This window comes from Aythya ferina, assembly GCF_964211825.1.
Source record: "Aythya ferina genome assembly, chromosome: 12".
In the NCBI taxonomy this organism is placed as follows: Eukaryota; Metazoa; Chordata; class Aves; order Anseriformes; family Anatidae; genus Aythya; species Aythya ferina.
The window spans coordinates 12606179-12622134 of record NC_140308.1 but is presented as its reverse complement, the minus strand read 5'-3'; the positions used below and the strand labels follow the sequence as shown (position 1 = coordinate 12622134).

At 51.0% G+C, this 15956-nt stretch overlaps 1 protein-coding gene across 7 annotated transcripts in view; it reads right to left on the bottom strand.

Annotated features, from left to right (window-relative positions):
* The window catches only part of HYDIN (HYDIN axonemal central pair apparatus protein), a gene marked incomplete at its 3' end in the record, with an annotated part of 119477 nt that overhangs the window by 59505 nt on the left and 44016 nt on the right, over positions 1-15956 (bottom strand). For 6 of the 7 annotated variants that reach the window (XM_084533471.1, XM_084533470.1, XM_084533472.1 and 3 more), the window contains 6 exons: positions 13094-13161; positions 10253-10488; positions 9284-9384; positions 8302-8437; positions 7706-7870; positions 4999-5151 (listed from right to left, as the gene is read on the bottom strand). In XM_084533471.1, coding sequence (XP_084389597.1) covers positions 4999-5151; positions 7706-7870; positions 8302-8437; positions 9284-9384; positions 10253-10488; positions 13094-13161 — 859 coding nt within the window. Of the gene's footprint in view, positions 1-4998; positions 5152-7705; positions 7871-8301; positions 8438-9283; positions 9385-10252; positions 10489-11045; positions 11175-13093; positions 13162-15956 lie in introns of those variants that run through there. The other variant, XM_084533476.1, reaches the window with a different exon arrangement.

Here is a 15956-nt window from a genome sequence, read left to right as displayed (position 1 = left end):
CAATCGTTTAATCAAGAAGTTGAACGCTGGGATCATTGCCTTCTCACAGGACAGATTTCCATCGCGAGTAAGAGCTGCCAAAATTGGTTGGAGAGTGTTCCCAGCCTGCCAGGCTGACCTACTACCCCTTGCAGAGGCTGCATGTGAAGGGGAAACACCCATCCCACATCAGAGCTTTGCCCCAGGTAGTTTAGCAGTCCCAGAGGGCACCTTGGGACCTTTTCCCAAAGGCAGAATTGAGAATCTGTGTCTGGGAGATTAAAGTTCCTGCTAAAGAACAACGAGTGCCACAAAGATGGGCAGCTCCAGGACAGTCCCACAGGAGCATCCCATTCACCAACCCTTTTTTTAGGGCCAGCTAACTGAGCAGGGACACGGCTGGTATTTTATCTGGGATCTCAGCCAGGCAGGGGAACCGTCAAGAAAACATTAATTTTGTCTTCTGGCTACAGGCATATAAAAAGGAACACTGAACCAGCATCTCTGGAAACTCAGGGGTGACTAGGTAATAGGTAAGGCAGCCAGGAATGATGCTGCACAACAGCTACTGCTGGCCTAAAAGGATCTTCTCAAGTACACCAAGGGAAAAAGAAGGTGGAAGAAACCACCATGATCAGAGACCACTTCCAGTGCCACAGCAGCACACTGCTCGCTGGAAGGAGAGGACTGGGATGAAGTGATGGGAGAAGAATTCCCAGCAGGGATGAGAAGCACGGGCTGTGTCCCCGTTAGGTCGCCCGGGTCCTGGTCCCTTGTGTCTGCCTTGGCCATGCTTGGCTAGGCCCAGGGAGGTGAGCTGGGCTTGCAGCAGAGCCCACACTCTGGCCACCAAAAGGCAGAGCCTCTAATGCCAGGGGGAAAATAATAATAATAATTCCAAATTGATGCGTGGAACTTGCTGCCACTGACAATGGAGCCTAATTTGTTGTGCTCGGTCCAGCTCATCGCAGACTGCTGAGCGAGCTAACGAAGCTCGTTGCCATCTGTGTCCCCTGCCCATAGCTCTCCCCAGCAGCGCTCTGAGCACTGGGGTTCGCCAGCCAGGATGCAGACACAGCTCGGCTGGTTGCTGCCAAGCAGAACATTTAATAACCAAGCCCTTTTTGCCATCCTTTGGGAAAAGCATGCGGCTGAGTCACTCTTGCTTCTAGGAGCACAATTGCCCTGAAGACTTCTTCTACTCTTTAATTTGGTTGCCCAACGAGTGCAGCAGAATACTGCGAGTTCAGTTTCCCTAGATGAGCAGAATAACAATTTATTTGTTTACTGAAATACAGCAATTTTGAAAGGGCACGAATTCATGTCAGACACTGATGCAATAAGAACTCCTCCCTGGGACCAAGTTTTAGGCACCTTTCCTAAAGTCTCCTCCAAATCTCTGCTCTTCTTTCTAGAAGCTGCATGCCCAGAACCTAATCCTGTGCAACCCATGCCTGGGAAGGATGCAGAAGGCTTTGGTGCCACCGATGGCCAGCATAAGGCTGGAAGTTCCTGGTCATAACCCACATCCATGACTGATGCTGTGCTCCCAGCATGGTCTTCTGCAAGGAACTGGTCCCTCCTGCTTCAGCAAGACCGAATCCCAAGCTGGATAGGAGTTGGCAGTGCTGTACTAGCAAAACACTGCCTTTAAAATCCAGACCAAAGGTTTGTGTCTCAAGGTGAGCTTTCAGAGCACGAGACTCTGGTGGGACAGCTCTGGAAAGAGTTAAACCCACACATCTTGTCTTCAAAACCTCTGCTCATCTTGTAAGAGGCCACTCAGCAAGTGCTGCCCATGCCCTAGGAAGTTATTTAAACACTTGTTTCCAAATAGCATCGCAGCTATCTCTGCCTGCTCACATCTGAAGGGCACGGTGCTGTCTGCGTGTGCCTTGCTGTGAGCAAACACTGACGGGCCGGATAATTATGCAGATGCTTGGGGAAAAAAAAACAAACAAAAAAAATCCAATTTACAGTACACTTAAAAGTACCAACTCCAGTCTGCTCTGACTGCAGCAGGAGCAGTTGGAGGGAGCTGTGGGCGATGCTGATGCTCCCCGAAGACCTCCTGCCCTGCAGCCTGCACTACAAAGTCCTTGCCAGCCAGAAGCAGCGACAGAAGCGCCGAAGCAGCAGCCGTTTATCAGCACTGTTTGTACGTCTATCTCTGCCTTGTGCTGTCTCTCCATATGGCTGTTTCTTTATTACAGGGAATCGCAGCAAAAGCTCGAGGTAATAGACCAGAAATTCGTAAATGAAACAAATCCTGCACTAATGAGGAGAGAAGCAAGTGTGCGAATGGGAACTGTGCGTTCTCCCCTCACTTACACCGAGTTTGACCAGGACCTTCACACACTTCAAAGAAGCAATTTTGCCCCAGTGAACACCAGGTAGGAGACAGAGCAGAGCACCTTTGCTGTAGCTACGGCATCAGCTGCAGCTGAGTCCTGTTGCAGCTCGTCCCCGGGAGCACGGGAGGGGACCTGCTCACCAGCACCTCCCGAAGAAGAGATGTCTCCTTCAGAGGATGCTCCTGACCTGCTCATCAGATGGCTCTGAAGCACAGCGAGGCCTGAGCATGGATGGAATGGCGTTAACAGTGGTGGCAGGGACAGGGTCTGGGGCACCTCAAGGCACAGCAACCTCCAGCACCACAGCACAAGGCTCTGGATTAAGGATAAGGACCCTAAACTGAGGTCCAAACCAGGAAGCAGAGCACCACCAGTAGCAGGGGAATATCCAAGAAAGGTTTGCTCCCTCCTCCCTAATTACAAAGCACTAGGAAACTCCCACTCCCCACCCTCTGGTAGCACATCTCAGACCCAGCATGGTGGTCCTAGCAGGAGAAGAAAGCAGCTGCTGATTAACAAAGACTTCACACCAAGCCTGTCTTTTCCCTTCTGATCACCCAGACGTGACGTGCAGCCACCTCCTGTGATGCCAGGAGGTGCCATCGCTGATGATGGAACAATAATCCCTCACGAAGGCAGAGCGACAGATGAAGAGCAAGGGGGAAGTGATCTAAGATGAATGCTTTTTCCTTCCACATCCCTGCCTTTCTGCGAGGAAAGCGTGCACTCCCATCGATCAATACGACTGCTTTGTGCTTGTCGATACGGCAAAAATCACACCATGCTTAAGGAAATGGGAAAAGATGACAGCAGCAGTGAGGAGAAGCAGCCACCTCTTTCTGCAGGTCACACCAGCCCCCAGCTAAGCTCAAACAGCTCCTTCTTGTCCTGCTGTTTACTGAAGCTAAAGGCAAATCCTCCCCCAGAGGGGTCTCTTCAGCAGGCCAGGCCATGTCTGCAATGTCCCAAAGCACAGGGACAGTGCCAACATCTCTGCTCATGCAGGAACCCAGCGTCTCTGCACAGGGAGGTTGCAAAGCTCTCAGCACCTGGTAGCAGAAGCCGTGGCCTCCTGGAGCAAGCTGTCTGAAAGCTGACCCCAAAGCAGGGACAGGGCTCGTGGAGACCTCCTGGTTCTGCCAGGACACCAGCGGAGGTTTCAGGACACTCACCAGAGATATCAGAGGTGCTCAGGGCTGCCCCCAGCATCCAGCAGAGGGAAGTGGAGATGGGTGCGGGGAAGGTACCCCATGCACCAGGGGTACACCCAAGAATCCCTTACATCACAGTCAGAGTATCTGCAAGAAGACACTCCTGAAGCCTTCCCTGTTGCTGCCACTTAATTTAATCTCGTTCAGTTTGTTGAGGTGCCCATTTGTGCACTCTAACATTGCTGCTGTGAAAATTTCAATCGATAGCTCTTTCTTTCAAGTGGGGGCTGTGATCTATGAGCCTCGGCGCAAATAGCCGCGGCTTCAAGATTAGCCATCGGATGGGAGGCAGGGAAATGACAGCTCCGTCCTGCTGCAGTCTCCGAGCAGGAAATCCAAGCAGCAGCTTTGGCATCTCGGGGAACACAAGGCTTCTGGGGAGGGATGGATGGACATCCAAAGCCCACTCTGCTCTCAGACGAACACACGCAGTGCACCCCAGCACCTCAGCATGTCTCCAGTTTTAGCTCCCCAACCATTCAGTCCTCTCTTTTTCCCATCAGGAGCAGCAGCAAAGGGCAAAACCTCAATGGAGGCAGCAGAACAGCATCAAAGCAGCTGCTGAGGTAGAGAGAGGCTCAAGTACACCTTGCACGCCTGCTCCATCAGGATGGAGCAAGTCCCCAGGGGCTCCCCTGCATCACAGCCCCCATTTTCACCGCGAGGGAAGTCCACCCCTGCACCACCTTCATTTATCAGAGCCATTTAGATTGGAAAAGACCTTCAAGATCATCAGGGCCAACCACCAGCCTGACCTACGTTATTGTTCTATTTATCAGTTAGCCACAATGTTTGCAGATTGAGGGGATTTATCACCCGGTGCCATAAATAAGGGCACTGTGAGACAGAAATTCCCTGCAAGCCCCACTGGCTTGCCCAGGGAGGGAAGGCAGGCATTGCACTGGGACAGCAGCCACATGTACAAGCAACAACATAACATCATGTTAAAAAACAAAACAACAACAACAAAAAAAAAAAGGCAAAAAAACCACCTATCATTTATAAATAAGCACCACCCATCCAAGGGTGTTTGGCTGATTACAGTGGAAAACAAATTTTCATCGTGGATCCAGACAAAATGCCCTGGGAATTCCCCACTTTACATTCAGCCACCTGGGCACAGAAACTGAAGTGAGGCAGCTGGAAAAGCCCCAAGAGGGAAATTCAGCCCCTCACGCATCCCAGGAGGCCAAGCCTGTGCTTTTTCACACAATAAACAGAATTTGTGGAAATGATCCGGACTCACGTCTGCTCATATCTATGCAAATCCTCCACTTTCCCAGGAAGTCCCCAGCTAAAACTTCACCGAGCCAAAACCCCTTTTGCTGCATGATCATGGAATATTTTCCTTTCTCTTTGAGATGATGACATGGAAATGCTGTGTATAAGACCAAGTCACAGGCTGCTACGGACCAGTTGCATTTTGCTGGAAAACAGCCTCACAAAGCACTTACCATCTCTGCCCAGAACAATGCAGGGATGACTGCCTGATTGGAGAGGTTGAGAATTCGGGTAGCATCTTGCAGAACTTGGATATTGCCAAAATCTATCTTACTCGGACGTACGTAGACTACTGGGCCTTCTCCGGTGCTCACTAAATGGATTTTCTGCTCCAGGAGGCATGTAGAAAAGACCCCAAAAAAACAGGGAAAGGTTAAAAAGATTAGACAGCGCTCCGGGTACACCTAGATTGAGGGATAATTATGGCTGATTGAAGCTTTTAGCGTTGTAACACTGATACAAAAGACCTGTGGCAAGTGTGGGGTATGGGGTGATCCCACCTGAAAGACAAGTTCCCTCATCGGGGGTGCAGAAACCCAGCTTCCCTTGCTTGCTTTTTTCGTGCTTGCATCCACACCTCCTGCTCACTGCTGGCTTTCCTTCTGCTGCCCTGCACTCACTCCCACCCCTTTTATTGCTCAATTTTGCCCCAAACCACCCTTGCTGACTCCTGCTGTGGCTTGGATAGGAGCCCCACGGAAGTCAGAGCTATGCCTGTGAAAACCAGCACACATCAGAAGCAAAGCAGGCTCTTCAAAGTTAGGAATACACAAAAACACAGCTCGAAGGCAACTAACACTAAGAATAACAGTCAATTATTAATTACATCATTCGGTGTTTTTCTCCTTTACCAGTCTGTGACCCCAAAGTTTTGTTCTTGCAGAAGCAGTGCAGAGCATCAGGGCAGAAATGCAGACCCCTTTTACTAAATCCCCTCCTTGCATCACTAAAACTATGAGGATTTATCCAGCCCTGCTGGCTTTCACCAGGCCCAAACACCCCAACGAGACCTGAATGCGCCCAGCTCCAACCCTGACAAGATGCTGTACGATCCACTGGAGGGCACAGAGTCGGATTTGACCACAAAACCCTTTCTCTGCGATGTACAACCCATGCTGATGTCTGACTGCAGGACAGGGCATTGGCAGCTGTCAGAATCACTCCTCCAACTCCGCCAGAAGGAGCAGCGTCTGCAAGTGCTCTTGACAGGATGCTGCTGTGTGCAAATGTGAGCCAAAATCAAGCGCTGAGACTGATTCCCAGAAATAAGGAGCTGAACTCATAGGAAACGATGGGGCTTTCATCCCCAGGAGAGCAGAGCTCTGCGCTCTGGGAGATGCTGCCCATGGGTCCTGGGAAGCAGGAGGTGCTGGGATGAGCTGTGCCCCCAGCTGACAGTGGTGCAGAAGCAGAAAAGGCAGGGCACAACCCTTTGGAGATGAGCACAACAACAGCTGGAGGGTGCCCAGGCCACCTGGAAACCTGCTTGGCTTCGTTAGTGTGTACTATCATATGTCCTCAGCAATAAAAGGCTCATATAAAAAAAAAAAAAAAACACCCACACCTTTATCTACAGATTTCTTGGAAGAGGCAAGAAAATCCCCTTTCAGCAGTGTTAGAAGCAAGGTCCCAAGTGTCAGGCAGGTGCACAATCCCTTGCAAACAAAGCACCAGGTAACAACCCTACAGAGACGCTGCATGGTGTAGACAAAGGATCCACAGGAGGTTTCCCCTAAAACCTTGGCAGAAGTTCGGTTTGCCTTCTGGTGCTGGTCCCAGGGCAGGCACAAGCTCCTGTTTGGTTTTATTGGAACGCACGGCGGCAACTCCACTGAGGACAGATTTGAATGATATGATAGGAAAACACCACTGGTACAGGTGGTTAAAAAACAAACTAACAGCTAAACCACTGGGTTCTTCTAGCAGGGAGAAACCCTCCCCTTTAAGGAACCGAGCTTTACATTTATCAGCAACTGTTTTGCCAAACTTCAGCTTTGTTGCAAAATTCACCTGCCTGGTTTGCGTTCAGCCCCACAAAGCCCTGGGCTGAGATGCTCAGTGGCATATGAGGGATTTAGCAACATCTCCTCCATTCATTTTAATGAAAGCCCAAATCCCTCGAACAGCTTTCAAAATGTCAACCTCCCTTTCTGTTACAGAAAGCTTAAGGTTCCCAGCAACCCTCTGACATCCTACTTCATGCTCAGAGGGATGACAAGACATTTTAGCAGAGCTACTGAAAAGTTAAAATCACTTTCAATTAAAGTTTAATTACCTAAATTTGTTCTAGATGAAGCCAGGACACTACATAGGATTTTCTTGCCTACATTTTGCTGTCATTGTTGCTGCTGCTGTGTAGGCATGACTATGGACAATGTATTTTAGAAGGTGTTAGCCCAGGAAAGCTTTTCCTCATCCATTTCCCAGCTTGGTAGAAAAAGGTTTCTGCGCTGCAGATGCAAGCTGTGCAGACACTCGTGTCTCTCTGGCTGGGGCTTTTGGCAAAGCAGTAGGATGGATATTTCTCAGACGTGGTTTTCTGAGATGTTTATGCCCAGATTAGCTCAGAACAGCACTCCAGCCTGGTTTCTTGAATGCCCTGTGCTGTAGCAGGGCCAGGGCTGCTCCGCAGCAAACCTCCCGATGAGGCAGCAGTCAGCGTTTGTCTGACAGCAGAGTGAGACCGGGGACTGCCCTGGTATGGGACTGGGCTGGTTACCAGTCACAGGTGGGTGTGATGTGGAGCTCCTGGCACCTCTTTCACTTCCAGGAATAGCAAACACCTCTCAGGACATGGCAGAATCTGGCCCCTGCCCACGTTCTCCCCTACCCAGCAGGATGAGCCATGGGGGCAGAAGGGATGCAGCTGCTGGGACTCACCAGTGGGGCTCCTTCTCTCCCAAACACCGCCAGCTCAGCGGCCGTGCACTGCTCCCCCGTCACCTGGGCTGCCAGCACCACCGGGACCTGCACCGAGCTGCGGGGCTGGATGATCCCGCAGGGCGCGGGGCTGGAGTACCACACGGCAGCGCCCTCCTTGTGCTCCTGCAGGGGACAGAGATGAACACAACTTCAGAATGACCTTGGAGAGAAGCTAAAACCACGCAAATTGTCATTGTGGTAAATGTCAAGGAGCTGACAAACCCCTAGGAGAAAGCTAAAAGGCACAAAAGCAGATGCGGGACGTGGATGTGCTTAGCATCCCGAGGGGTCCACCAGCAGGTGTGGGGAAACAGCTCCTGCTGAAGGCACCCAGCTGCTGCAACCCTTGCAGCAGGGCTTTGTGACTCCCTAAATCCTCCTGCACAAAAGCACCCCCAAAGACTAGAATTGCTTCCTAAACCATAGCATACGTGTTTCATAGGGGAAAAAAAATATGTATCTGGATACACCTTGCTGTCCCTTATCCCCAAGTAGGTTCCTACTCTGGGCAACACCCTGGATAAGGTCATGAGGAGGAAGACACGAGGCCAGACCTGTGGGAGGAGCCCGTAGCAGCCAGGAACATCGCTGTCGTTCACAAGGGTGAGCTCCTGCTGGTAGGGGTGCTTCAGAAAGCACCGCCCGAACTTCACCGTGGGGTTGAGCACTCGCAGCGGAGGAACAACGCACCTGGGCAAAGAGATGACCGAGAGAAGGTGGAATTTGTACCAGGATCTGTGGGTAAAACTGCTCCTCCCATGCTGCAGCATTCAGCTGGCTGATGCTGCAGATGTCATCCTAAAAGGCTTATGAAGATAACATCATTCCGGCTGTCGGGCACTTGCAGGTAATTAGATGGACAGATTGAACCGCACCCCTCTCATAATTCAGCTGACACCTACTGCAGCACACCGGGATTGGAGTCTGGCTGCAACAAGATCAACTTTGGGCTTCGAACATTAATTAATGGTCAGCAGAACCAGAGGGAAGTGAAGAAATCTGCACTCACACTTTGCACCGAGGACAACTTTTCCCTTCCTTCCCCATCTTGCCCCTATTCTCCCCTCACCAGCTGCACCAGGAGCCCCTTTCCCCTCTGCCTGTGCCTTCATCAGCTGAACCAAGCACCAGCCCATGTCAAGCAGCTCACTGGGTGCCAGATGGGAAGAACAGAGCCTTTGGGTCACCACCCAGCACAAGCCCACCCTCCCCTAGCAGGCAGAAGCAAGGTGGCTCTTTGGAAACTTATTGCACTTCAAGCACCAGAAACCAGGCGAATCATGACTGTAATTACCATTCCCTCTAGGAAAACACTCAGGCCATGCCTGTTCGTTGCACACAGGTGCTTTTTGACCCGTGACGCTCTCAAATCCCTGCTGTTCTCATAGCTGATTTAACTCTGCGTCCAGCTGGGCAGAACGTGCTCATTAAACTGTGCTTCTTGAGCAGGGCCGGAGTGAGCAGGCTGTGGGCAAGGCAGCACAGAGGTGGTGGAAGCCCCAGGAGTGAGGACGAGCTGGCAGGAAAGCACGATACCTGGCCGTGAGGAGGAGTGCCAGCAACTCCTTGCCAACGCCGTCCACGTCCACCACCAGCGCCAGCTCGTACTGCCTCACGGTGTTGGAGCACAGCGTGACCTGGCAGGAGAGAAGAGCAAACACCCGGTGACTCCCCAGAGCCATTGCCCATGCATGAGGCAAACCTGGGGCCAGTGGGTGGGAGAGAGCATCTCTGAAGAATGTTCTACCAGCCTGGGCTGTCTAAGACTCCACTGAGGAGCTGTAGATGTTCCTGCTCCAGGAAGCATTTCACTGCAGATTAATGGAGACCAAAGGGGCAAGGGGATTGAGAAACAAAGCTCCCTTCCAAGGAATGCTCTTTAACAGAGTGGGCCAGTTTTTAACAACCCGCAGGTCAAGAAACACTGCCTGGAATAAAAATGAAGTGGCAAATTAATCCCAGACAGGCTCTGGGAGTGAAGCAAGCATGAGCCTCACCACTGGAGCATGGATGCTCCCAGCCTGGGACACCATGGCACGGAGCAAAGTGACACTGAGGCCGCCAGTGTGCTGGCCTGCCTGAGCCCTTTGTGTTCCTCCGTTCCACGATAAGGAAAGGGAGGATTTTGTTCTCATTTTATGCTGGAGCACAGTTTCTAGGAATAACACAAATCTTCTGATGATGTCCGAGCTGTTAAACACACCTTGCAGCTATCAGGGCACCCACAAACTAAATTAAAACACAAGTCGACTAAAGCTCTTCCTCCCCTACTCACCACTGTACAAAAATTATTCCATTAACTTTAAATCTCAGCGACAATAGCATAAATCCAGAGGAAATCTGTTGGCTTTAACAGTAGGAGTTCAGCCTTCTAAGGGGAAAGAGTGGCCCAGTGGATGCTGGACAGTTCACGGCTGCCACAGCTTTTTCTGTCCCCATTAGAGACAAGAGAAACTTCATCCCCACCTGCTGAAAGATGCACATATGGCTGGACCCGTGCTGTACCTGGATATCCAGATGTCCCTGGGAGCGGACGGTTCCTCTGCAGGGTGTTATGGTAAATTCGCTGGGCTTGAGGTCACCGTGAGCTCCGTTTCTCCAGGAGAGGCGGGTGTTGTCTGACATCTGGACAAAACTGCTCACACTGGGGGCTCCAGAGCCGTCCCCAGGAATGCGGAGGCTGAATGTCATGGGCACCAAGGAGGTGTTACTGAGGCGACACGACAAGGTGCGAGGAAAGCCTACGAAACGACACAAACACAGACATATGCCCCTGATATCCCTTGGTTCCCAGCGTGAATATCCTGTAATAAAAGCCTGGGCTTGGAAAGCAGCTTTTTGACAAATCTGAATGACGGCTGTTTGAGAAGCTAAGCGAGGAGTTAACCTTCGCTCTCCCATCACGGCTCGCTCCCAGCACTGCCGATCACCAGAGGTTTTCCTTCTCTCTAACCACAAGGAGCCCTGTCCTTCGCCCCCAAACCAGCACCAGTCACTTATCATTTACCAGAGTGCATCCAGACAGACAGTAATGGATTTATCTATTCTGAAATCCCAATCAATAAAATTCAAGTTCTGCCATTCATGCTCAGGCTGAACACTATCTCAAACCCATGAAATACCCCAAGATTTTCAGTCTGTAAAGGCAGTGGGTTGCCACTGAAGAGCATCTACAGTAAAAGAAAGGAAGGATAAAATTGGGAATTACAGCACTATGCAAAGAAAAAAACTCTTCAATGTGCTTTCTTGTGATCCTACTACCACAAGTTTGTGAGGAAAGTCCAGTCAACTTAATTACAAGTAAATCACTTGTGTTCGGCATGATCCAGGATGTGAAAGTCTTCCTGTAACTGGAAACTAAGCCTGCATATAAAATGCTCATTGCTGCATCTGCTTTTCTGCCAGCATCCCAGCCTGCAGGCTCCTCTGGTTAATCGCTGCAAGTGCAACGCTCCTGCAGTGCTTCCTTCTCATCATCAACTGAGGCTGATGCTCATCAGCACAACATCTAACTCAGCTGGAGGGTTGGACTTTTTCTCTACCCTGATCCCATCACGGCTGGATTACCTGTACGGACAAAAATCACCCATAAAAAGCAGGTTCTGCACCCACTAGCAGGAACTTTGAGTTGAAAGCTGCATTCACACACACCGTGCCCTCACCTAGCCTGCTTCTACAGACCCTTCTGTGTCTCCCTGCTTCCTGATTCCCCTCCCTCACTGTTCTCCACCTCACTAGGTCAGCCTCCAGCTCCTGGGTTTGATTGATTCCTCAGATGCCTCCTGCTCACTGTCAAAATGCCTGCAGTCTGGGCTAAGGCAGGGTAATTTCACCCCAACCATGGATTTTCAGATCCCAAGGCTGACCTGAAGCCCTGTTTTCAACCTTGAGCTGATCAAGAAATTGCTGCTATTCCTCCAAGACAGGGATCTAACTGTACTTACACAGGGCTGGGTGGGAGCACAGACACCAAGGGACACTTTCAGTGCCCCTTGGGTACGTGTCAGGCTGGAAAAATACAACACAGACCTCACAGAGCACCTGTGTCCATCTGGAGGCTCCTGTTAAAGGATCTCCTATTTTGGGGTGCATGACACCTTAGAGCCAACTTTACAGGGGGCTTAGAAATCAGCAGGAAATGTGCTTCGTATTTCCTAACAAACAGGGAAGTCGCACCCACACTGGCTTCGATTGCTCCCTTGTACACAAGGACCAACACAGAGTTTGCAGAATCCCAAAGCTGCCGGATGCAGACAATCGTTAGCACGGTTGAAAGAAGCTAAACCCACAAAAGCTGCCTTATTCAGCTGAGAAGGCCTTGTTAATGAAATCAGATTGCATTGGGTGAATCCCGTATTATGTAACCGCATTTCTGCCAGGCGTGTTTCTTGTTTTATTTGGTCAAAAGGAAACAAAGAGGTGAAAAGTGGTGATGCAGAGAGAGGAGGAAGCAGCTCAGAGAAGGTAATGAGTTTTCTTTAAAAGTCCAGGAACAGCATGAAAACACAGAGGCATCCCGGGCGCAGAATGATAATGGCCCTTCAATCAATCCATGATTGATTTCACATTTCAACTTCAGATCATCACTGCAAAAAAGCCTTTTGTGAGCTAGAGATGGAGAAATCAGAATCTGCATCTCAATGGGGATGCTCTGGACGTGCAGCCGCAGGCGCTGCCAGATGAGGAGCAGGACCCTGCACCTCTGGGGACATCAGTGCCTGGTGCCATACCTGGCACCTGATAACGGGGTGCCCGCACAGCGCCTGGCTCTGGAGCACGACAGGCTGGCATGTGGTTTAATGCCCTTCTCCAGCACTCCCATCCCCTGGGCCCTCCCGCAGCATGGCCCTTCGTGGTCGTTCTGCTGCCAAGGATTGGGAGCTTCAGGTTAAATGGGCTTGAGGGATGCTGTAAAGCAGCAGCTTTCAATTCCTTCATTTCTATTTGACCTCACCATGGCTTTCATTTTCTCAAAATAGCAGTGAAGGACAAACTCTGCTCGGTGCCAGTTCCACTGTGATTTTGTTCCCCCATCTCCACGATGCAGAGGGCATCATTTAACCCTCACTCATCACCCTAAACTCTTAAAGGCATCCAAAGCCTCTTATTCCTTTGGAGCACTTGGGCTGGAAATTTGCTCTCACACATGCCGGTGCATCCATGCTTCAGCCCAGGAGCTTTTTCCCATGACTGAGTGTGCAGTAGTAGTGGCACAATACTGTTTAGGCAGCCAGCAGCCCTGGTTTTAGCACCCCAAAGGCTGCCACAAACCTGACAGATGCTCCTGCACCAGCGTGCTCTGTTTTGGTACAGCACCCACCTCCCACACCCCCAGGGCACACTCACCAAAGGGGACATCGCCGAAGCGGAGGGATGGCACATCGAAGTGAAAGGTCGGCCCGATGACACAGCCCCTGTGGGGACAAAGGCAGGCAGAGGAGGAGTTGGGGTGGTGAAGGAGGAGGGCAAAGTGCTTGGTTTCATCGCCCTGCACCCGTGTGCTCAGCGTGGCACCCATGTGGACAGGCAGCAGCCAAAGCAGGGCCACCAAAAGCTGCTTTGGCTTGGGGCACCAGGCCAGGTATGCTCCCAACTCAGTGCTTGCCAGATGAAGGACCTTAAATGTGTGATGGCCCCGTGCCTCAACCTCCCCATTTGCAACACACGAACTTGGAGGTGCCCACACAAAAATGGAATTGCTGTAACCAGCCTTCCCAGCTGTATTTTCCCTGCTCTGGCATTTCCTAGCTGGAACTGGTGTTCCCACGGAGCATACAAGCATCTTTTCCTCAGAGGACCTTGAGCACACAGTGGAGGATTTTGAGGCCCGGGGAGCCCCAAACACCCATTGACCAGCACCAGAACAGCAACAGCTCTACACCATGGACAAAAACATCAGCTTGTCACCAGTGCACCAGCTGACAGCTCCATGAACAATGCATCTTGAAACACCAAATGTGAGCATCCCAAACCCAGCACATCTCCTTGCCCCTGGAGCTGCACATCCATTACTTCATGGCTGATGCCAATCACCACCAGCTCTGCCTCTTAGTTAAATGAGGGACCACAGCGAATGGTGTCTTCTAGTTTTATCCACAGGCCTCCCTTCGTGCCTGTTCTGCAGACGAACAGACCTCAGCACCTTGTGGGAGGAATCTGCCTTCCTCCCTGCAGCCCTGTTCCCACCATCCTCTGAACACCAAAGAAATGAACATTCAGGAACCCGTAAGGTTGGTGTCCAAGCAGAAGAAAAAAATAATCTGTGGTTTAGGCATCTTGTTATCATGCAGTCAGGAAGCACGCAGAAGAACTGGCTTTTAGGAGTTTCAGTCCAAAGCTACTTCTTGATTCACAAAACCCCATCAGTTCCTGAGAAGCAGCCAGTTCACAAATCCCCGCTGCTGATCAGTTCCCTCCCCGGGGACCTCGTGTGATCAGCCCTAACCTCCCAAGCCCATGCAGCTCACTCTGAACAGCGCAAAAGGAGTAGATGTGCTTCCCATCACAGCCCCATCCCAGGAGATGATGGAAAACTACCTCCAAATGGGTTATCGCAGCGGACACTGCTGGAACAGAGCCCTGCCAGGCTCAGGCTACACCCACCTTACTGCCTGAGCTCTGTACACAACAGCTCATAACAGCACAGCTTGCAAGAACTGGGGAGAAAGGCAGTGGTTTTGGCAACAGCTTGGCCTTACAGAAGCATTACTTAATGCACGTGTCCTCCCTCAGTCCTATTCCTTGAGTCTTTCCAGGACTCAAGGGAGGAGTAGGGTGAGGGACAGCGGGGCAGGAGCAGACAGGGAGGCTGGGGTAATACCAGAGGGGTTGTGAAGGAGCCACCATCCAGGACAGAGGAGTAAAAGGATGGGGAAGGGGAAGAAAAAAAAAAAAAAAAAAAAGAGGAAGAGCAATCCTCCTTCACTGAGCAGCACGGTCTGCACTGATCTTAGGGCTGTGCTGGCAGAACAAGGCAGGGAGGGACCACAAAAAGGGGAAAAGTGCTGGCAGTGGGACTGCAGCTCTGCGAGGCAGAGCATCAGTGGAGAAACCAGAGCCATTTCATTCGGCTGGGGGAAAACAAAAGAGATCAATCCCACAGACAGCCACCTCCTTCAGGAGCATGGCCATCGCAGGGCAGAGTGGGCACGAGACAAGAAAACCTTTACAGCAGCTGCGATAAGCACATCTTCACAAGCAAAACCTGCCCTTGCTCAAGGAGAAAGCTGCTTATGCAATAACATCCCATGACCAATTTGGGGGGAGGGACAGAGGAGAATAAATTATTTGATTGTGAAATGTTCCCTCTTGATTTCCAAAAAAAGCATCACTTTCCCTCCAAACACAAAGCCAACATAATTGTTTCTTTACCAGAGGTCAACAGACCCACTCACCTCTCTCTTGCAAAGTCATAACCTTCTTGCTCTTTTTCACCTATTTTCCCTTTCCTTTGGTAAAAATGACTTGCAGGCTGTGTTCATTTCTCCACGCCTTGCCCCAGTGCTTGCTCTGGTGCCTCCCAATAGCCACCCAGTAGGAAGAGCCAGCCCAAAGCTCCTGAGCACCCAGCACCAGCTTTCCTGCCTCCACCACGATGTCCCACCAGCCCATGGAAAGGTCCAACTCGTGTGGTGCTCTGGTCCCAAGAAGCTACCTTTGCCTCTTCTATTTATTTCCCCTGGTTTTGCTTGGTGGGCTTATCTCTTGTGATGGCACCAACCCAAGGGATGCTGCCCAAGTCCCCGCAGTTGCTGCAGAGCTCCCTGTCTGCCACATCAGCACTTCCCTGGCTGCAGAAAGGAGGTACCAGAGCCAGGAGAACATCTTGTCCCAACACATCATCATTAGACGTGATGTTGAGGATGCAGCTCCCTGTTTTGTACAGATTATTAACGTAGGGTTTTAAGAACACTGCTTCTGGGTGCAGAATCACTTCACCTATCTCCAAAACCCTACTGGCCTGTGCTCACACCCTCGCTTCTGTGCCAGGGAGCCACAGAAGAACCCGACACCAAATTCTGGGTCCTGGAAAAGTCACGGTGCTGAAGCTGCTTCCCAGAGGGACCCAATGCTTTTCTTTAAAGGGTGGTGTTGAGAGCATGGGAGGCACGGCTGTCCCTCTTGCAGGCAATTACACTTCTAGCAAACAACTGCAGGATTCCAGGCAAGGAATTAGACCCCAGCATCCCCATGCTGAGCCCCCAGACAC